Here is a 23,673-nt window from a genome sequence, read left to right on the forward strand (position 1 = left end):
TTAGTCATTGTGGTTTAATTTGCATTTCCCGTATGATTAAATGACACTGATATCTTTTCCCGTTTGCTATTTGTATTACTAACTACTACTTTATGGAAAAACATGTTCAGATCGCTTGCCTATTTTTAATTGGGTTATTTGGGGTTTTGCTACTGTGTTTTGCTACTTTATTACCATCTCTCTCTTGATGTTACCTTTCTCCTGTGTGGCTAAGCCAGCAGCCTGGCAACCAGGACTGAAGGATAGTACTTGGGTCAGAAGTCTCCTTCCTAATTAAAATACAGAAATGAGTCATGAATGTGAATTTAAAATGATCTCGTAGAATTTTTCCACACTAAGATTCTAGACATAATAAATGACAAAGGCCCATAATATCATCGCGGTAACAATAGAGTTGGGAGTGGGAAGCACACATCTGATTATCCATCTACAAAGTATAAATGAGAGTGAATGATTAAGAAGCTTTATTCTTCGTTCTACAGCTCCTCTAACTGTAAAATATCAAAACTCTGGACTCCAATGATAGGAGCTTAATGAAAAAGCTAAACTTTACTTTGCAACAGACCAAAAGAAATCTAGTCAAAAACAATTAGGTAATGGTAGAAATAGGCCTCCCACTCCGGGATTTTTCTTTGCATCAAGAAACTTACTATAAGGGATTCCTAATACCATCCCGACTTAGTTCAACAAAGTTGTAGTTTTAAAGTGTAAAAGCAATCTCTTAGCCCTTGACCTTTTAAGGACTCCTAATAAGGTCAGAATCATACAGCATCTTTAGAACATTGTCGACACTAATGTTGCAGAATCTTTGGCTTAATGTTACACCTAGATTTAAGGTGATTAGTACGAAAACGTAAGCAGCAGCCTGATTCAAATCACAGATCTCATCAACTTCCAAAGTTCTTTATCAAGAAATGCTTTCCTGGGATATGTGATACTTTCGAATATATAGGCCAGTTAACTAAGGATGTCTTCAGTAAATCTACCATTGTTTCCAATAAAGGGTCAGCAGTTTTTTTCCTTAACATAACTACAGTTTGTATCTACTAAGATTGTGTGCCTTGGTTTCCATTTGTATATGGAAATTTTCTAATGCTGTGGTGGATGTTAAGCTAATTCTAGATTTAGAAGTTAATAGGGTATATCTCTTATCTCAATATTTTGCATAATTACACCAAAGAAGAAACTTTTAAGAATTAAAAACTTATACTTGCCTGAGAATCTAATCACTATACAAAATACTATTTTGCTGTAAGGTTTCTAATGCCTGGAAAAGTTACTTTGTAGTTTCTGTGTCTTGGTTTTTTTGGTTGGGTGATTGACTGGTTGGCTTTTGAGCCACTCTGCACTGCTCCAGGATTACTCTTGGCTCTGTACTCCAGAATTATGCCTGCGGGTGCTCAGGTGACGAGATGGATGCTGGCGATTGAACCCAGTTGGCTGCATACGAAACAAGCACCCTACACATTACTATCTCTCTACCCCTTAAACCTTGTACATTTTGTCAATGTTTAATGATTTCAAAACTTGTGGTTCACTTTTACTGTGTGTGACAAATGGTAAAAAGCATGAAAGAATTAACGTTCAAGGTCAGGGAGATCAAAGGGCTGAAGCACGTGCCTTGCATGCTTAAGGCCCCAAGTTGGATCCCCGGTAGCACATTGCTCCACCAAGATCTTTAAGATGTGGCCCCCAGCATTGCTGTGTCTGAGCACATCCCAGCACCAGCACTGAACTTTCAGGTCTGTGGCTAGGTATTGCTCAGAGTGCTGCCCAGTCCCCTTGAGCACTGTGGGAGACCCCTCCCCAAAAGAGAACTTGCCCACGGTTACAGGACTAGTGAGCCAATTTTTATTTTTTCAATAAAAAATATTGAAATTTTATTCTATTTTTTTCAAATTCCATTCATTTATATAATGCCATGTTGCATCTCTTACATGCTTCACATTGTGAGGCACAAGGTTTGTCTCCGTTTATGATGGTTCTGGGTAATTTACAAGAAATGATAGAGAATAAGAAATCTGGTGAATATTCACAGGCTGTAAGATTAATCAATTTTTAGATCTTGTATATCTCATGCAATAAAACGTTTTAGCCAAAATAAATAAAATGATCTTTTTCAGCTCTTTCACCCATTTATTCATTGACCCAAAAGGTTGCCTTTTGCTGTCTGTTACTAAAGATAGTAAAATATTCAAATGATTTTAGGAGAAATATGTTTACTTCCACTTTTCTGCCTTTCAAAGGGAAATGCAAAATGACAGCTGTAAACAAGCAGAGTTGTGAGAGGAATATTTTCCCAAGGTTTATTATACTCAAGTACATACCACACCATTTTGAAAACCAGCTTTATAGCAGTTACACTCCACGCTCTTCCAAGAGTTCAGAGTTGAGCATGTTTTAAAACCTAGGAAAATACATTCTAAGATAGCTAATCTACCTCCACTATAAATGTATAAGATTACTATTATAAATAAAATTGTACTGAGCTTTATTTAAATCATGTTTTATGCCAAATTCCTGAAGAAACATTTATGTGTGCAAATCTTGAGCAATAGCTTAATTTCTTTCAAGAAAAGAATGGAGCAATTTCTAGAAACGGAAGCTTTAGTTGTATTTATCCAGTGTTCTCTTTCCTATCAGTTTTCAGGGGAATAATGAGGAACTAACGTTTTTTCAGAGGAAAGGAGGGGAGGGGTTGGGTAAAAAAAATATGCCAGAGAAGAAACTACCTCTAGCAGATTTTTCCACCAAAAGTCTAGTAAATTTTTTTTCTTGGAATAAAGAAAACCTAATTTCAAAATTTTGTGGGTAAATAAGAATTCTAGTAGTGTTGCAAATTCTTGATAGCACAGTGAATCTTTACAAATTTTTTCCCAGAAAGATTGTCACAGTAGAAGTGAATTGCAATTTTTTGACTGAGTTTTAACATTTTCCACCGTATAAAACTTCCGTCTAGTCACCTGATGTTTCTGGCACAATTTCAATACTATATCAAAAGACTAAAAGCAGGATTCCCTATTTTAACATTGAGATTTTGGGGTTTGTGGTTACAGCTGGTTCAAAAGACTTTAAAATACCTATTTGCTCTTCCTTTTGCCTTTCACGGAACTGGAGGTACTGAGGGCACTGGCGGACCTAGAGCCACTTGACTGGGAATGGGAGGCTGGGAAGTTCAGCTCTAACGTCTTCACCGACACCTGAGAATTAGCAGTGTTTGGGCTCCTAGATGATCTAGAAGAGAAACAATGTAAAATTAATTTTAAATTTCTATTTTAGTAGAGATTCTATCATTGATGACAAGAGAAACATAATTTCACAAGTAAATATGAGACCCAGAACTACATACTCTTAGTAGTTCTAATAAAAACAATTTTAAAATGTACAGAAATTCATGTTTGAAAAGGAAGAGAAAGGAACAATTTCAGTAGGAAAGTTCAACAAATGTGTTTATAAGAAAAATGTTTTTAGTCACAATTTAGAGGTGGAATCATTAAACATTTGCATAACCATTGAAACTAAGTTTTTTTTTTTTAAATGAAGCATGAGAATTTGGATACTGGCAAAAGTGACCATTGAAAGATAATTTAAGATGAGAAGAAAGGGAGAGGCCTGTTAATAGATTTAAAACAGTGGAGTTAATCACAAACCAAAAACATAGACATGTAATTCTGAAATGTTTTATTTTTTTTTTTTACTTTGGGGGCCACACCCTGAACCCTAGGGGATGCCAGAGATCAAACCCAGATTGACCATGTGCAAGGCAAGTGCCCTATCTGCTGTATTCTCTCCAGCCCCAGAGATGTTTTGTCTTTTTTTTTTTTAATGACATAACAGATACGTGGGTAAGGTACTTGCCTTATATCCGGCTGACCTTGCCTCAAGACCCAGCACAGGGGCTGGAGTAATCATACAGCAGTTAGGACACTTGGCTGGCCCGGGGTTCATTGCGGATTCACATATAGTCACCCAAGCCCTGCCAATAGCGATCCCTGAGTTCCACCAGGTGTGGCCCCAAACCAGATCCCCGGAAGGAAAAAAAGCACTCCAGCACCACTAGTAGTAACCCCTGACAACTGGGTGTGGCCCAACCCCCATCCATCCTTTCTCCTCCTCCCTGCACACACCAAAAAAAGTACAAAGATGTTGAAAAGGCTGCTCCTTATGTTCACATAACATGCTGTAACATGCTGTCCTCCCGTTGTTCATCGATTTGCTCGAGCGGGCCCAGTAACGTCTCCATTTTTTTGAGACTTGTTGTTACTGTGTTTGGCATATGGAATACATGGAATAGGGCACGGGTAGCTTGCCAGGCTTGGCCTTGCGGGGCAGGTACTCTCGACTGTTACCTGGCTCTCCAAGAGGGACAGACTCGAACCTGGCTGGGCTGGGCTGGCTGTGCACAAGGCAAATGCCCTACCGCTGTGCTATCGCTCCAGCCCATGTTCATATCTGGAACACTTTTTTTCCCCCCTTAGCACTTTTAAGATGTCCCCCTTTGATTTTTCTACTTTAGACTAATGAAAAGTAATTAAGTGGCTGCTAATGTAAGAGACTGGGAATTTTCAGTTTTGTCAGCAAAGCATGAACGTTGGTTCAACATAATTAATGATAGAATTCTAGATGAAATTCAAACTTTCTTTGGGACCAGACAGTACAGCAGGCAGGGCATTTGCCTTGCATGTGGCCAATGCAGGTTCAATCCCCAGCAACTTCTATGGTCCCTGAGCACTGCCAAGGGTGATCCCTACCACAGAGCTAGGAGTAAACCCTGAGCACCGCTGGGTGTGGCCCCAAACCCAAGAAGAACAAAAGTACGGCTTTTTAAAAAATTAGCATAAATAAAATCCTGACTTTCTATGATGTCATTTTATTCATAAAAAACATTCCATGGTGAGGAGGTAGTAGGGGAGGGTGTGGTATTAGCATATTGTAAGCATGAAACTATTAACAATTGCACCATTTGTACTGTCGCAATCATGATGCCTAAAATTTTTAAATCTTTTGATAAAATCACTGGTGGCAACTCATCCCCCTCCCCCCCCCCAGTATTCCATATGTCTATACATCTAAATTGCCCTTTTATGATTTAAACTTTTCCCTTTAGGACAGTACAAGGGGTAAAGTGAGGTTAAGGTGCTTGACTTCCACTCAGCTATCCACAGTTCAATACCTAGCACCACATGTAACCCACCAAGCACTTACACATGTGATCTAACCCAACAGACCCCTGTGTCCTCCAAAAATGTGCCCTTCATCAGAATTGGTTATGCTAGAAGTAACCTCCAAAACTGCACCCAATAACTGGTAGTTACAAAGCATTCTGTCACAAGGGAACACAATAACACCAAAAATACAAGGTGTAGACAAGGAGGGCGTATACTCAGATCCAGAAGCTTTGTGATATGGAAGCTCCTTGGAAAGTAGCATATGTGACAGAGATAATTTTTCAACCAACTTACCTTCCTGATAACAGGGAGGTCTGTGAGGGAGATGTAGAACTTGTTCGGTTACGTTTAGAGCTAACAGGTAGTTCTAAGTCATTCTGAAAAAGAAAAAAAAGCAATTGTTAGTACTGCTGCATTTTAGATGAGTTTGTGTTAGATTTGGCTTTATCATTAATAAGTTAATTTTCACAAATTTCTGAAATTTTTCATTTATGAGGCTGGACCAATAGTACAGCAGGTAGGGTGCTTGCCTGGCATGTGGCCAACTGGCTTCAATCTCCGATATTCCATACGGTCCCCGAGCCCCACCAGGAATGATTTCTGAGCACAGAGCCAGGAGTAAGTCCTGAATGCTCCTGGGTGTGGTACAAAACCAAAAATGAGTATTTAACTTAAGTGTTGAATGTGTGGCCCAGCGGAAGAGCATTTATTTGCTTTGTATTGTGAGGCTCCAAGTTTGATTCCCAAAGATAAAATGTTTTTAACTAAAAGGTACCTGTTGAAAGAGGGTTTGAAGGATAGCACGGATCTCAGCATTTTCGGTGACATCAATTAACATGTCATCAATGTTCCTGTGGAACTCTTTTAATTCACGGAGCTGGATGTCTTGTTCTTCCAGTGTTTCATCTTTTGTATCTTTCATAATACGGATTTCCTTGATGAGTTTTGCACACTGTTGTCAATAACAACTGCTATTTAATATTTTTAACGGATTAAGGAAGATTCTGGTGTACAACTTGGAACTCAAAAGTATGACAGGTCGGGGCTGGAGCGATAGCATAGTGGGTGGGGTGTTTGCCTTGTACGCCACCGATCTGGGTTCGATTCCCAGCATCCCATATGGTCCCCTGAGCACCGCCAGGAGTAATTCCTAAGTGCATGAGCCAGGAGTAACCCTTGTGCATCGCCAGGTGTGACCCAAAAAAACAAAAACAAAAAAAATGACAGGTCACTTTTTAAAAAGAGACCATTTACCTGTTTAGCTGCTCTCTCTAACTTTGGCTTCTGCTCCTCAGTTTCTTTATTTAGTTGAAATGAAGAATCCTGCTTTTCTGTTAATGTTGCTTTGGCTTTTCCTGTTAAATGTTCTAAAACATCTAGAGTGTTTTCCATGCTCTGCAGAAAAGGAAGTATTCGAACAGCAAAGTATCAGTGTAACTCGCCATCTCTTAAATAATCTAATTTTGTTATAGAGTTGACTCCAGAAAGGCACCAACCCTATTCAGCTGAATATCCCTATGTAAGATATAACTTACAGTCAAGTCCTTTCTCTGTGGGTTCTACAGTACTAATCTCCACAGTAGGTCGAATCTATGAATGCTGAGCCCACAGATGGAAAAAATAACTATAGTCCACATTTAAGTGGATCCATGTAGCTCAAACCCATGTCGTTCATGGGTCAACTATAATATAGAATTCTATTGATTATAATGGTATTATGTTTTATATATAATCCCACTGGAAAGTATTTTACAGTATTTAGGGCGAAATAATTTAACTAGTAACTCTAGAAAACATGCAATTAAAAATACATGAAATTTTCAAGATTCACAATTCATATCATCTGACACTTCAACATTATCAAAGAAAATCTAAATATTTATATAGGGCCTCCTTTGCTAAGCACACAGTTTTCTCCTTTAGTTATGTGCTTTAGTAGCAACTTAAAAAATTATCTTTCAAACATTTCTTGAATTAACTGAAATTAAAAGTTCATAAAGACTAATGAATAGATCATAATTATCTATGATTCATTAACTGAAATAAAACTTCATAAAATAAAGTTAGTGAATAGATAATAAGTGGCTATGATTCATCACTTAAGAAATTGTCAGAGGTCCATCCTGTGCTCATCGGCACTGGAATCTTCATCATTTTTTTTTTTTATTAGTGAAACACCATGAGGTACAGTTGTAGGCTTACAAGTTGTTGTGCTTGGGTTTCAGTTATACAATGATCGAGTACCCATCCCACCACCAATGCCCATTCTCCACCCCCACCATTACCAGTATCCCTCCCACCCCCCCACCCCCCATCCCACCCTGCCTCAGTGGCAGGGCACTCCCTTTTGTTCTGTCTCTGGTTTTGGGTGCTGTGGTCTGCAGAAGAGACATTGGGTGGCAATCATGTTCGGTCCATAGACTACTTTCAGCAGGCATCTCCCATCCTGGGCAGATCTCAGCACCCTTTATTTTCACCATTTTTTTAAAAATTTAAATGAGATAAAAGTTCTCTTACTGTCCACTTCTCTAAGAAAGTTTCTTCATACATAATAACAAGAAAGGAGCTGGAGTGACAGTATAGCGGGTAGGGCGTTAGCCTTGCACGCAGCAGACCCGAGTGTGATCTCCGGCATTTCATATGGTCCCCCAAGCACTGCCAGAAGTAAATCCTGAATGCAAAGCCAGGAGTAACCCCTGAACACTACCAGGTGTGATCCAAAAAGCAAACAACAACAACAAAAAGATAACAAGAAAATGGAAATAACAATGATAGCAGTCTCTTACTAAGGGCTTATTACTACCTGGATATCTTCCTGGTGTTCTCTGATTTGTCTTTGCTGATATCTGTACTTCTCATCAGCAGCTCTTTTTTGTTCTTCTAGTTGGATTTTTACTTCATACTCCTCACCTGAAATTTTAGGAAAATTGTTAGTTTTTAACATACTCTGTATAAAGCAATATTAGGTCTTCATTTATTAAAGCTCAAACAATTTTATTACAAAATGTTAAATTTCCTACTACACTTGATCTTAGCCAAAAGGTATTTCAACTTGTTGAAAAAGTTTGGGCATGCATTGGCCATTCTTGTTCTATTAACAAAGTAGCCGGTATGAGCCTCTTTCCTTGAGATTTTAAGCCAATTCTCTAGAGAAGTGATTAGGCTTGTCCCTAGAATTAATAATGGTAATAACATAGCCTTCTTTCAAAAGGAGGTGCTGATTAACTGTTCGGGCCCTGTAAAACATGGCATGTTTTTATTTGCCATGTCTCACAGATTTCTTTGTGTACTTTCATAAAGACAACTTCAATTTCCTACTCACTAGCTGGAGTCACTTTTGCAAAAGATTTTTTGTAGTTATAGTTGCAGCTGTTCAGCACTTGCAAGGTGTTTTCTAGAGCTCTGATTTCTTTTTCAGCTTTGTTTATCTTAGCATCCAAATTGTCACCTTCCCTTTGGAGCTCTTCTTTTTCTTGAGCAGCCTATGAAATAGAGAATAGAACTAATTAAATGCAGCTATTTTTCATGGGGGGAAAATATATGTTTTCCAGGCAAGAAATATTTAACAATAGCAATTTCTCTTAGAACATACATGCAATACCAACTGTTTATTTTTTGCACTTACTTTAGGAGGTCAAAATCTCAAGACGTTCAAATTTTAAATTTGTAAAGCATCCCGTATTGTTTAGTAGAAACAATACTACATGACTCTACTCTGAAGTACCCACAGTAATTAAATTCACAGAGAAAAAATAGAATGATATCTGCCAAGTGTTGAGGGAAACAGAAACGTGTTACTGTTTAATAAGCAGTTTCAGTTTGGGATAGAAGTTTGAAAATGGTAGGTATTGTTGGTTGCACAACATGAATTTAACCTGTTTGGAAATAGATGCCATCAGGCTACAAAAGGTCATCAATGTTGGCCTTTGAAACCAATTTAGCTGGTGTCCTAGTAAGCATGAGAAATTGGGTGCTGTCACAGACATCCATAGGGGAAGACACATGCCCTGTGATAAGACAGACATGGTGATGCTTCCATAAACCTAGGAACATTAAAAACTGACATGGACTAGAGTGATAGCACAGCAGGTAGGGCATTTGCCTTGCACGTGGTCAACCCGGGTTCAATTCCCAGCATTCCATGTGGTCCCCTGAGCACTGCCAGGGATAATTCCTGAGTGCATGAGCCAGGAGTAACCCCTGTGCAAAGCCAGGTGTGACCCAAAAAGAAAAAAAAATCTGACACAAAATCGCCAGAAATTACGAGAGACTGATTCTCTCACACAATTCTCAGAAATAACCAACCCTGCTAATACTGGCATCTCAAAATCCTTGTCTCCATCACTAAGTTAAAAGAAAAAATCTGCAATTTAAGTCACCTCGCTTGTGGTATTTTAAGGCAGTCCTAACAAATTTGGGGTGAGCAAACTTCTTATGCAATAGGCAAAACAGGAAGAAGTGATCATTATGAACCACTCAGTCTCTCAAAATGACTCCTTCTTAATGCCATTGCTGTTGTATCATGAAAGCAACCATAGACAATGCCTACATGAGTGCCTGTGGCTTGTTTACAAAAACAGTGGTGCATAGCATTTAGCCTAGAGCCATATTTGCTCATACGTAAACATAGAAAGTGGTTAATACTGTCACCAAATTCCCCTTCCCCTCAGCTATCCACATCCATACCTGTGCCTGATAAGGAAAGTCCCCTTTGAGGAGTGTCAAGATGTAAGGAAGAGTAAGTCTAGTATTTTAGCATCCTCCTCTAGCAACAGTTTTGTGAGCCTAATTAAAGCCAATCGTTACTAGAAAGCTATGAAATCTGAAATTTTACGTCCAAACAATATTCGCCAGCTTGGCTGCTAAGTAGCTAAAAGAGAGAATACTTTATTCCATTCCAGCTGCAAATTGAGGTTTACAAATAAATTAGAACTGTTAGCACTGTCCTGTTGTTCATTGATTTGCTCAAGTGGGCACCAGTAACATCTCCATTGTGAGACTTGTTACTGTTTTTGGCATATTGAGTATGTCACAGGTAGCTTGCCAGGCTTTGCCGTGTGGGTGCAATACTCTCGGTAGCTTGCCGGGCTCTCCGAGAGGGGCGGAGGAATTCAGTAATCAAACCCAGTTCGGCCCAGGTGCACTACAAATAAATACACAACATTTATTTTGTGGTATTGGGGGTCAAACCCTGGTCTTCACTCACGTGAGGCCATGCTCCACCACTGAGCCAGATAAGAGCCAATATTGTTACCTTTATTACATAATAGGCCTGGGTTTTCTCCTCTTCTCCTTCAGGAGGCAACATAACAACAGTAATAATTTCATATCTGTTCTTCAGCTTATCAATTTTACTTAGTCGGTCGTGAAATTCAGAACTAATATGAAAATAAAAAGAAACATTAAGCTGACAAACAATACACTTAAAAAAAATAACTACGATTCTAGAAGACATTTGTATTGTGTTATTACTGAATTTGAGACAGATTAAAAAGTGTTCTTTTTTTTTTCAGTCTTATAACTCAGGGTGAATTTTTTTTTTCTGTTTTTGGGAGGGGTCACACCAGGCGATGCTCAGAGATTACTCCTGGCTGTGCTCTGGAGCCCATATGGGATGCTTGGAATCGAACCTGGGTTGGCCTCGTGCAAGGCAAACGCCTGACCCCGTTGTACTATCGCTCCAGCCCCCGCAGCGTGAATTTGGATCTCCTATTTCACTCTCTTTGAAAGCTAACAGTTCTGTGGATGCTGGTAAAAGACGAGAAGAGTCGAAGTCAGAGAGAAGGACCTGATCTTTCATGGCTTACCAAGCAGCATCGGGCTTCTTGCTTGCCCAGGGTCCTCAGCAGGCAAACAAAGTTCCACAAAGGTGAGAAAGGGCTCAAGAGAATGTGGCACACGTAGGGGATTTACATCACAGCGGAGGGACCCCAAACTTAACCGTTCAAATGGAAATAAGCAAAGATTCCCAATGTTTGCACGAGGGGCGATTACATAGCTCGTTTTTTCAGACTGTTCAATAAACATTTTTTCTTTGTTCATGGAGAACTATCTTTAATTTCAGTGTAAATGAGGGAAATGACAGTTGTATTTTACTTCCCATCCATTAGGATGTCTACTATTTAAAAAAACAACACAAAGGTATTAACAAGGATATGGAAAACTGGAACCACTGTGCAATGTTAGTAAAACAATAAATAGTGCAGCTTCTATGGGAAACAGTAGAGCAGATCATAAAGAAAAACAAATAAACTGAAAATAGAACCATAATGATTTCTCAGTCTCACTTATAACTATATAACCAAAAGAATTGAAAGAAGGTTCTTGAACTGCTTACCAATGTTTATTGACATGAATAGATTAATATGTATATATGTGTATATATGTGTATATGTGTATATATGTGTATGTATGTGTGTGTGTATATATATATATATATATATATACATATATACCAGCAGAGCCTGGCAAGCTACCATGGCATATTCAATATGCCAAAACCAGTAAATAACAGGTCTCATTCCCCTGACCCTGAAAGAGCCTCCAATACCAAGATGAGTAAAGAGAGGCTGCTAAAATCTCAGGGCTGGGATGAATGGAGATGATACTGGTGCCCACTCGAGTAAATCGATGAACAACGGGATGACAGTGATACACACACACACACACACACACACACACACACACACACACACACATATAGTACTGGGAGTGGGGCTGGTGATGAAACATAGTATCCCTAAAAGTCAATTACAAATAACTTTGTAAATCATGGTGTCTTAGTAAAAATAAAAATTGGGAAATGTGAGAAAGTAAATATATATGGTACATATAAACAATAGTATATTGTTCTTTTTTTTTTAATAGAATGGCTTCCTGTCACATACTTCATGATTGAGCCTTGAGAACAGTTTTACAAGGTGAAAATGTCCTGGAGCTCTGTTGCACAACAATGTGAACTGACATAAATTAGCTGAACTGTACACTTCAGCATGGTCAAGAACGAAACATTTTTAATAACTTAGCACTTATTCTGCATTAATATTATACATATAACTATCCCACTAATCTTTGGAACAATGCGATAAAATACAGCAATTATCGTCCTCCATCTCAAATTGGAAATCAATCTTTTCAACTTGCTTCTCTTCAGGTAATCTTATATTGCCAATGTCCACTGATTTGTCTTTTTTATTTTGTCTGATCATCAATTGTATATCCCCTACATTTCACACAAAGATGAACTCATTCAGTACAATTTACCATTGTAAATGAGATTTCTGTCTTGAGTTCTTCTTGCAATTTACATATAGGATGCAACAGATTTTTATATATTGATTTTGCAACTAGTAACACTGATGTACTCTATTATCCTTTTTAATGAGTGATGGTTTTTGATATATGTTACCCATAAATTTATGCTAGTTCCATTTATTTTTTTCCAGTCTTCATTCCTTTAAGTTCTTGTTGTCTAATTGCTCTGGCTAAGATTTCTAATATGAACATAAATTGATACAGTGACTGTGAACAGTCTTGTCTTCCTTCTGTTTTTAAAGAAACAGCTTTCAGTTGTTCACTTCTGAGTACGCTATCAACTTGTGGGTTTATAGAATTTTGTCTATGGTTTTCTTTTTTAATGCTGCTTATTTTCTGTTTTGGTGGTCAAAGTAATTAATATTGGCCTCATAGAATGTATCTGAAGATCTCGCCACTATTTAATTGTTTTTTGGAAAATTTCAAGTAGATCGTGGATCTTTCTTTCTAAGAATGGTAGAATCCACTAGTGAGATCAGGCAAATATTATTTAACTTATTTTTATTTATTTATTTATTGCAAAGCTGTTCATGTTTGGATTTCAATCATACAGTATTCCAACACCTATCCCTCTACCAGTGTACATTTCCCAGCACCAGTGTCCCACTTATCACCCCCCCCCCCCACTCTTCACCCCCTGAAAAGTCTTTAAATTTCTAAGTCTTTTGGTTTCAATCATACTTGTGATTTGTTCATTTTTACTTCATGGTTCAATATTGGAAAGTTTTGCAGCCCGAAAATTTTATTTCTTTCAGAATTACTCAGATAATTATAAACATTTCTAGTTGTCTCTAATTATTTTCTTTGTATTTCTGCAGCTTTTATCTTTGCTTTTTGAGTCACACCTGGCGATGCAGAGGGGTTATTCCTGGTTTTGGAATAACCCCTCAAAACCAGGAATAACCCCTCAGGAATTACTTCTGGCGGTGCTCAGGTGACCATATGGGATGCTGGGAATCGAACCTGGGTTGGCCACTTGCAGGGCAAACGCCCTACCCACTGTGCTATCGCCCCAGTGATAGCTGGATAGCTGGAGCGATAGCACAGCGGGTAAGGCGTTCGCCTTGCAAACAGCTAACATGGCCGACCCAAGTTCGATTCCCCCCCCCCCCTCCCGCCCCTCTTGGAGAGCCCGGCAAGCTACTGAGAGTATATCGCCCGCAGGGCAAAGCCTGGCAAGCTACCCATGATGTATTCAGTATTCAGCCAAACACAGTAACAACAAAGTCTCACAATGGAGACATTTACTGGGCCCGCTCGAGCAAATCGATGAACAACAGGAGGACAGTGACAGTGACCGTATTTCTGCAGCATCCCTCTTTCATTTATAATTCTTTTATCTTTTTCTTGGGGTGTTATCAATTCTATTAATCCTTTCAAAGGACCAACTCTTCAGTTTCATTGTTTGTATCATCTTTGTTTCTGTTTCTGGTTATGTTGGTTTCTCTTTTTTCTGGTTCCTTGAGGTGAAAGGTTAGACTTTTCCCTCTTAATCCTATTTTTGTAACACCCAGAATATAGGGCCTGAGAATCCATTCTTCTTATTTTTGTTTTTCTCTAGGATAGCACAGCGGGTAGGCGTTCGCCTTACAAGCGGCCAACATGGCCGACCTGAGTTCGATTCCTCCGCCCCTCTCGGAGAGCCCGGCAAGCTTCCGAGAGTATTCGATATGCCAGACACAGTAACAACAAAGTCTCCAATGGAGACGTTACTGGGCCCGCTCAAGCAAATCGACGATCAACGGGAGGGCCTTTACCTTTTATTTATCTTTTAATTTCTTCACTGTGACCCAAGAATTTTTCAAAAGTTTATTTTCCATGTATTTGAGTTTTTTCCATTTTCTGTTTCTAATTCCTAGCAAGATATCATTACTCATAAAAGATGCTTGATATTATAATCTTTTAATATTTAAGACTACTTTTATATCCCAACATTTCTATCCCGATAAAGGTCCATGTGCACCTGAGAAGAATGTATTTATTTATTTGAGGTATAAAAATATCTATATCTATAAAGTCTACCTCATTAATTATTCCATTTAATGGCATTCTTTCCTTAGTTTTTGTTTTACATTTTTAGATTTAAATGATCTTTCTCAGTGTCAGAAGTTATGTATTTAGTAACCTTATAATCACTGTGGGTTTTGTCGGTGTATCCCTTGAGGTTAATAATTGCTTTGTATAATTAGGTGTACCTGTGATGGTGTGCAAATATTGTTGACATTGCATCTTCTTGGTTTATTGACCTTGGATCTTTATGTAGTAATATCTATTTTGTCAGATATGCTAAATGAATCCTCATCCATGCAAAAAAGCATGTATTTAAGTCTCTGCATCCATATTTTTCACCAGAGTATGGAATGGGAAGTGCAGGGATGAAAATACACACAGAAAATTACTGCAAAAACAGTCCATTTTCCATCAAAGAAATCAGTAGAAAATCCAGCCTTAGGAATAAGAAGTAAAAACAAGATAATAAATAAGCAAGATAATAAATAATAGGAATGTCCACAGAACTTTAGAGTTGCATACCTCAACTGTTCAAAGTAAACAAAGAATTCCAATTCTTCACAGCGAAAAAGAAGAAGAAAGGCAGCTTCATATAAAAATAAAACTTTCATTGCACATAATAAAACTCTTACATCCCTTATGGGATTAGCTCACAGGCCACAATCAGGCCTTCCAATTGTATTGAGAAAACTGGGCCTAATTGAAATTGCAGAGTTATCACAATGGGTTGAAGGTATGTTTGGATGCTAGGTTCAACCCCCTGTCCTGCCCCCCACATCATATACCCTCCCAAGCACCTCCAGGAGTGACCCTTCAACTCAAATCCAGGAACAGACCTCAAGCACCTTTGGGGATGATCCCTAAAGCTCCCCACCCAAAAAAGTCAGTTCAAAAGAAATGCATATCAATTGGTACACTAGTAATTACAGATTGTGAATTATTTAATAATATAACAAAAATTAGAAAGCTAGTAATATGAATAAAAACAACAAAACAAGCAACTGCACGTTAGACTCTAGGAGAAACAAATATAATGCTTGCCATAGAAAATAAACTTCAACTACTTAACACAGTCTAATTAGGACAAGAGAGATTGATCAACGGGCTAAGTGCATGCTTTGCATGCAGGAGTCCTGGGTTAGATCCCTGGCACCACATAGTCTCTCAAGCATAGAGTCCCTGAGCACTACCAGGTATGGTCCCAAAACAAAGTATTCTAACTCATCTTCTCGTAAAGATTTATGAGAGTATATTGCATCCTTTTCAACTTGATAACAGCAAAGAAGACTTCAGGTGGTGATATCTAAAAATGGAGAGAGAGAGAGAATCGGGGAACAGGGAAGACAACAGACAGAAGGATGATGAAGAGAAAATAAATATTTTCAAAAGGAAAAAGTATAAAATTTTAAAATAATATGATAGCTAAGAAATCTGAAAGATAAATCTAAAGGGCTAATTTCCCTGAAAAAACTGAACAATAAATAAGATTAAAGGCTGGTGTGAGAAAACTAGAATAGGAAAACATGTCCCTGACCTGAAGAAAGAATGAAATAACTGAAAGAGTTTGTCAAGGGCCAAACATGAAGAAATTCTAAAAAATAAACATCACTCCCAGATACATACGTAGAAATTATGAAACCCAAAAGATTAAAACACTGTCCCAAAACTTCCATAAAGGAAACACAAAAAGTACCTACAAAATAAAATAAATGAGACTGGGCTCAAAAATTTCAATTCTGTGACCTAGAATAATATCAAACAGTGCTCTCAAAATTCAAGTGTAATTCAAACAGAGGTGAGAAGAAAACATTTTAAATACTCAAAGTCTAAAAACTTTCAGAAAACATCATCTCCTGAAAAAATATTAAACCATATTCCACAGAAATGAAATAGGATTCCAAGAGAACAGAAGGACAAAGGATACACAAGATGATAAAACCAACAATGAATCAATTAAAACAGCTAGGGTGAAATAATTTCTGGCAGTTGGCTATACACTTTAATAAAAGTAAGTTTTAGGTTTTCAAATATAGAGATGTAATATTAGAAATAATAACAAAACTATTTGGGGAAGGGAATTGGCTTTTGTGCTATACCCAATGGTGTTCAAATACCTCGTTCAGTGAATTATGCATTGATCAAACCCAGGCCTCTTGCCTGCAAAAGCCCTTTTCTGGGCATTTGCAGTAGTCCTTTAAACTATCTTCCCGGCCCCAACTTAAAAATATTAATTGGAGATTTCTCCATAATATAAAAGCAGTGGAGAGAAAATGCTAAAGTAAAATTCTATCCCTTTTAGTAAAGAAATAATTATAGAAACTAATCTTACTATATTATTACTATAATCACTATATATTAGTAATATATAGTATATTACTATATTACTTACTATACTAGTAATATATAGCATATTACTATATTACTATACTGTACTCCCATTGTTCATCGATTTGCTTGAGTGGGTACTAGTAACATCTCCATTTTGAGACTTGTTACTGTTTTTGGCATATTTAATATGCTATGGGGAGCTTGCCAGGCTCTGCCATGCGGGCGGGATACTCTCGGTAGCTTGCTGGGCTCTCCGAGAGGGGTGGAGAAATTGAACCCAGGTTGGCTGCGTGCAAGGCAAATACCCTACTTGCTGTGCTATCGCTTCAGCCCATTACTTACTATATTACTATAATATTACTATAAAGAGGAAGATCAATGTTTCTTTTGAATTTAAAAATAAAGTTAAAATTAGATTGCATAGCTTCCGAACAGAGAAGGGAAAAACAAACCCAATTAAAAAAGCAAACCCAATTAAAAATGGGCAGTCATTTGATCCCATCACGTAAGTCCACTGTTCTGCTTCTAGATATATTTACCCAAGAGAAAAGAAAGTGCATATCCATATCAAGAAAGCATATGTTATAGAAGCTAAATCTGTAGTACTCCAAAACTGTAAAGAAATATTCATCAGGTAACATATAAACAAACTAAGATAAATGCATACAATGGAATTTGACAACTCTAATAAAGAGCAAAGGTCAATTACATTTTAAAAATAAGAGATATAGTTTAGGGGTAAGGTACTTCCTAGCAAGCCACTGACCTCAGTTCAATTCCCAGCACTCATACGGTTCCCCAAAACTCCACTGGGAGTCACCTAGGAGAACAGAATCAGGAGTAGTCCATGAACTCCAGTGGAGTGGCCCAAGAACAAATAGATGAATAAATAAATAAATAAACTTTGGCCAGGAATAAATCTTATAAATGATATGCAAAACCTCTAGGGGAAACTTGCTTCCAAAAATGCAGCTATTTGAGGGCCAACTTTGGGGGCAGGTTTGAGAGGTGATTAGAGAAATTGGAGACAATGGTGGAGAAATTGATAGAGGTGGAGGGATTGGTAATGGAATATTAAATGCCTGTAACAAATCATTGTGAACAACTTTGTAAACCATAGTATTTAAATAAAGTGTGTGTGTGTCTGTGTGAGAAGGCGAGGGGGTGTTACAAAAATGTAGCTATTTATCTTATTTATAAGATACTACTTATTTGGATACTGTTAAGTATTTAAAATGTATTATTTGACCCTTATCCAAAACCATACACAAAAATAAAGTCCAAGGAAATTAATAATCTAACATAAGAGAGAGAACAGAGAGAATGAGGAGGCGAAGAGGGAAACTAGACATTTGCCTACAAAATGTCTTACACATCAAATTTGTTTTCAGATAATCAAGGTGATGGGGAAACAGTTTTTCTAACTTCAACCTTACAAGTTTTCAATATTTTATGTTTTTACATTCTACTTATTTTTACTCAAAGTTTTATGACACTAATAGTTTTTCACATGTTTATGACTTGTGAATTTTCCTTTACATAACCTGTCTCTATATATAGACAGTAATGTCTCCATTGTACTTGTTGTTACTGTGTTTGGCATATCGAATATATCACAGGGAGCTTGCCAGGCTTTTGCCATGTGGGCAAGATACTCTCGGTAGCTTGCCGGGCTCTCCAGGAGGGGTGGAGGAATCGAACCCAGGTTGACACATCCAATCAGCAGCATTTAAGGCACACGTCCTACCTGCTATGCTATCGCTCCAGCCCATATATATTCCATAGATAGATAGATAGATAGATAGATAGACCACAGTGAGATGGAGCATTACAAAGCTATTCATTACTGGGTCATGCAATGTTCAAACACCCATCCCTCCAACAGGTAATTTCCCAGTACTGGTGTCCCCAGTTGCCCTCCCACCCCTCCAAGACACCCCTGACCCCCCACCTGCCTCTATTGCAGGCCCTCTCTTCTCTCTCTTTTTCTCTCTCATTTTAGATATTACAGTTTGCAATGCAGATTTAGAAATATTTTAAGATTCTAATTATCACCTTATGTTTTGCCGCTCTTGATCAACTAATCGTATTTGCGATAACAGCATTGCTTTGTGAACCTTAATTTCTTCGAGTCGTTCTTCCATAGCTGTTCTTAACTGCTGTTTTCTTTTTTCCAGCGAAAGAATTTCCTCTGCCTTACTGTGAAGCATCTCTCGAGTGCGTTTAACTTCAAGTTTTAAAAGATTGTCCTCTATCATCAAATCCTATCAAAGTAACAATGCCAACAAGTACTGAAATAATTATCTTTAAAGCAAAACCTGAAAGTTAATTTTGTATTGCTACAAAAGTCAAACTTGGCCCTGGAGAGACTATAACAGCCTAGAGTTTGCCTTGCAAGCATCAATACCCCACTACATATGGTATTCCCAGAGAACTGCCAAGATGATCCTTGAATAGAGTCAGAAGTAATTCCCAGCACCACCAGGCATGGCCCAAAAACAAAAAACAAAAGTCAAATATGAAAATACAACTTTTTCTATCCTGCCAAGACAATACCATTTAACACTTAGCTTGATATTAGCCGTGACCCTGGTTTTTTACTTTCATTTTAAGAAATGTGTCTATGGCTATTCCAAGTCTTTTATTATAAGTCAGTTTTAAAGTTTCACAGTAAAAATTCTATTTTAAAAGGTTATTGACATAATTGAAATTTACTAGATCCAGAAAGTACATCAAGTCTGATGGATGACCACTCAGTGCCAACATAAGCCTACTTGACAGAGTACAAAATAGATCAGTGTGCCGAATAGAAAGCTTAAAAATAAACACTCCAGAACACAACGTACTATTTCAGTTTTACTATTTCAGAAAATACCTTTGTAGTCAGATAAAATTTTATCTTTGTAAGATATTTTCTTGGGGATCAGAGACAGTATAGCAGGTAGGGTGCTTGCCTTGTGCATGCCAGACACAGGCTTAACCCCTTGCACCTCATATGGTCCCCTGAGCCCACCAGGAGTGATCCCTGATCACAGAACTAAAAGTAAGCCCTAAGCACAGCTGGATGTGCCCCCCCCCCAAAAAGGATTATATACCTAACCTTGTATGTAGCAAAATATATATTCCAGGTGAAAGAAGTAAGCAGTGTAAGAAATTAAACCAGTAAGGCTACTAGAAACCGTACACGTTTGTCTGATTTTCAAGATGACCAAGAAGTTTGTACATATAAAAAGACATGGGGTTGGAGACAAACATTTCTGTTAAAAAAGATTTTATATCAAAACTGAATTAAAATTTAATAACATGAAAAATACTGACAATATATGTGACATCTAGTACTTTTACATACGGAGATCTTTTTCCATTTAAAAGCAACTTAAAAATATAAGTGCTGGAGAAATAGTACAACGGGAAGAGTTTTTGCGTTGTACGTGGTTGACCTGTATTCAATTCCTGGCACCCCACATGGTCCCTCAAATTCCAGCAGGAGTTTCCTTGAACCTAGATCCAGGAGTAAGCCCTAATCACAGCTGGGTGTGGCCCCAAATATGTATGTATACATAATAACATATATTCATACCTATATACATATATCATATACACATGTATATATTGTCTCCAATGGAAGATATGTATGGTATTCAAAGGGATATCAGAAATAAAAAAAAGAAAAATTATGGAACATAATATAATAGGAAAAATGTTTTGTATGTTTTAATTCAGATATATTTAAATTTTATGTTTAAATATGTTTTCAAATATCCCCAATTTTAGGCATTCAAATGAAAACAATGGGAGCCTATGTTTGCCCACTAAATTGGCAACATTTTAAAATTATAATATTTATCATTGGCAGTAAAATAGAGAGAATGTTTACATCTGGCTGGTGGGGTTATTTATTAAATCCTGTAGAGGGCAACCTATTTTAAAAAGAATTTTAAGAAGCTGAAAATATTCCATCTTTGGGGTTTTTTGGTGGAGGCGGCCATACCCAGAAGTGCTGAGAGGCTACTCCTGGTTCCGCTGTTCCATGCAGTGCCTGGAACCAAACCTGGACCTCCTGCATGCATAGCATGTCTGCACACGCTAGCTCTCCGGACTCTTCATTCTCTCTGGACTATAAATTTTACAGCTAGAAATTTATTCTAGGAATGAACTGAATTGTTGTATTATAACATCCATGCACTGCATATGACAACACTGCTTCAAAGAGAGCAGAGGTTCAGGTACTTGCAGTGCCTGTGGCACGCCACAGTTCATCCTGTGGTCCTCTAAGCACTGGGGTCACTCCTGAGCAGAGACCAGGAGTAAGCCCTGAGCACCTCTGGTGTAGACCAAAACCAAAAAGGAACAAACAAACGAAAAAACACTGGAGAGAAGCATATAGCCAAAAGCAAGCCATGTTTAAATTGTAATTTCATGAAGTGAACCCCAGAAGACCTTTAATATGTATTCACATGGACACACACATGTGGTTTTATCTTTTTAGGACCACCCTGTGGTATTCAGGAGCTGCTGCCAATTAGGGATTTGGAGGAACACCTTGTGCCAGGAATCAAACCCAGGGCCTCACACATGCAGGCAAGTGCTGTACCACTGAGCACATCCCCATCTCTAAAAACAACAGTTTAAGGGATACTGAATTTTTGAGAACATAAAATATATTAAAATAATTTTAAGATTTAATAATTTCAGCACTTTTTTTCAGGTACACACAATGGTGCTCTGGGCTTACTCCTGGATTTGTGCTCAGGGCAGGCTCGGGAAACCATATGAGGTGCTAGGGTCAGTCCACAGGTTGGTTGCAAGTGAGGAAAGCACCTTCACTTACTGCACTACCTCTCCAGCTCATAAAATAAATTTAAATACATCTGTCAATTTTCTTTGAAAGACTAGAAGGAAATAATGGATACTAATACTTTCTCTTACATGCAGAGATGACAGTGACTTACTTTCTTCTCAATAATTCCCTATTTTGAGGGACTGGAGCTATCACACAGCAGGGAGGGCACTTGCCTTGCATACGGCCAACCTGGGTTTGATCCCGGGCATCCCATTGGGTCCCCTAAGCACCTTCAGGAGTGACTCCTGATTGCAGAGCCAGGAGTAAAGATTAAGCACCACCAGGTGTGCCCCATACCCTGACAACTCCCCAAAAATTCCCTGTTTTTTCTATTTTCTGCAGTTATCAAAAGAGCGGGGTGTGGCCGCCATATGTGTTTACATAAAATAATAACACATGTACTTATACATATATACATATATATAATGTTTTCAATGGAAGAATGGGCCAAAGAGAAACCAGAAATCCAAAAAAAATATGTATGTGTATGATTTCATCCTACCTGTTTCAAAGTCTTTACTTTTTTAAGTTCCTTCTCTGATGTGTCATTGAAAAGGTTTAGTTCATTTATTTTGGTCAGAAGGGCCTGTTTTTCATCAAAATTTTTAGCATTTGACTTCTTGATAAAGTAAAGATCATTCTGTAAATATAGGAAGAGTATATAAACACATAAAAATATTAAATGCATGTGACTAAGTATATTTTATAGAAATTAATACTCATTACATATTTATAATAAAATTTTTAAATCTCACTCTTAATGCTATAACATTTCTCATATACATGAATACTCACAGTTAAACTTCACTTTTACCTACTAATGATATTTTTTAATTTAATCTGAGTCTAATAGGAAATATTATGTATAGTTTATAGATCAACCTGAAATACTAGGCGATTATTATTTATGGGAAGAAATAGGAAGAGGGAGTCCAATTCACTGTTCATCATTCTGGAGGTTCATTTTTTTATTCAACTCAAGTTCCAGGAGAGTAAAAGCATCATCGATCTGAGAAAGCTTAAAGTCCTCATTAACAGTACAAGCTCTGGAATCAGATAGCTTTAATTAGATGTCAGCCAATCACAGTGGGCACCTACTCATCCTGTTTTCTCATTTCTAAAACTGAAATGGTAGCAGGCACTACCTTCCTTGTTTGTGGGGAAATTTAACGAAGTTTTAATCGGAGTACTAACAAGTTTTAGTTAGGCATTACACATGCTTATGTATTACTGTTATTGTTATGATTGTGTACGCAATCACAAATTGCTAGAGATGAATATGTTAGGAAGTAGTTAGTTCCATTACATGTATAAGAGGGTCATACTTGCATACCAGTTTCCTAGTTTTTATACTACTTTGTATCCCTTTTCCTTCCCAGAACCCAGAATAAGATTTATGCTTAGTCCCCTCCGGGTACCTAAAGCAAAAGTATTCCAAGTCCAAGATCTCTTTCCCTACCCCCTTTCCCTGTCATTCTCTCTGTGTGCCTCCTTTGCTTTTCTAACTGCCTTAAATTTCTTTTCAGTATCAGTATGGCAGCAAGAGCAAGAAGACTGTGATTTCTGAAAATGAACTTTGTTTTGTTTTGGGCCACACCCAACAGTGCTTAGGGCTTACTCCTGGCTTTGTGCTCAGGAGTCATTCCTGGGAGTACTCAGGAACCTATGCAGTGCTGTGGGGGAGAGGGGTGAACCTTGGCCCACTGTGTGCAAGGAAAGCACCCTATCAATGGTACTATCTCTTGGGCCCTGAAAATGACATTTTTGAGCAATAACAACAAAAAATTATGATACTTAACCAGAAAAAAATAGTTCTCTTGGGGGTCAGAGTGATAGTACAGCGGGTAGGGTGTTTGCTTGCATGTGGCCGACCTGGGTTTGATCCCCGGCATCCCATATGGTCCCCCGAGCACTGCCAGGAGTAATTCCTGATTGCAGAGCCAGGAGTAACCCCTGAGCATCACCGGGTGTGACCTAAAAAGCAAGCAAGCTAGCAAGCAAGAAAAAAAG

General features: G+C 38.0%; 1 protein-coding gene across 1 annotated transcript in view; it reads right to left on the reverse strand.

The window, feature by feature from the left end:
• Positions 1-3,080: 3,080 nt before the first annotated feature.
• Positions 3,081-23,673, reverse strand: part of CCDC39 (coiled-coil domain containing 39) — a 58,959-nt gene continuing 38,366 nt past the window's right edge. Inside the window, exons 12-20 of the mRNA XM_056121910.1 lie at positions 22,166-22,303; positions 18,876-19,084; positions 10,423-10,546; positions 8,491-8,650; positions 7,972-8,078; positions 6,423-6,563; positions 5,944-6,120; positions 5,463-5,545; positions 3,081-3,234 (exon numbers count right to left, since the gene is read on the reverse strand). Coding sequence (XP_055977885.1) covers positions 3,081-3,234; positions 5,463-5,545; positions 5,944-6,120; positions 6,423-6,563; positions 7,972-8,078; positions 8,491-8,650; positions 10,423-10,546; positions 18,876-19,084; positions 22,166-22,303 — 1,293 coding nt within the window. The remainder of the gene's footprint in view (positions 3,235-5,462; positions 5,546-5,943; positions 6,121-6,422; positions 6,564-7,971; positions 8,079-8,490; positions 8,651-10,422; positions 10,547-18,875; positions 19,085-22,165; positions 22,304-23,673) is intronic.

Source organism: Sorex fumeus, unplaced genomic scaffold, assembly GCF_029834395.1.
Source record: "Sorex fumeus unplaced genomic scaffold, SorFum_2.1 ptg000044l, whole genome shotgun sequence".
In the NCBI taxonomy this organism is placed as follows: domain Eukaryota; kingdom Metazoa; phylum Chordata; class Mammalia; order Eulipotyphla; family Soricidae; genus Sorex; species Sorex fumeus.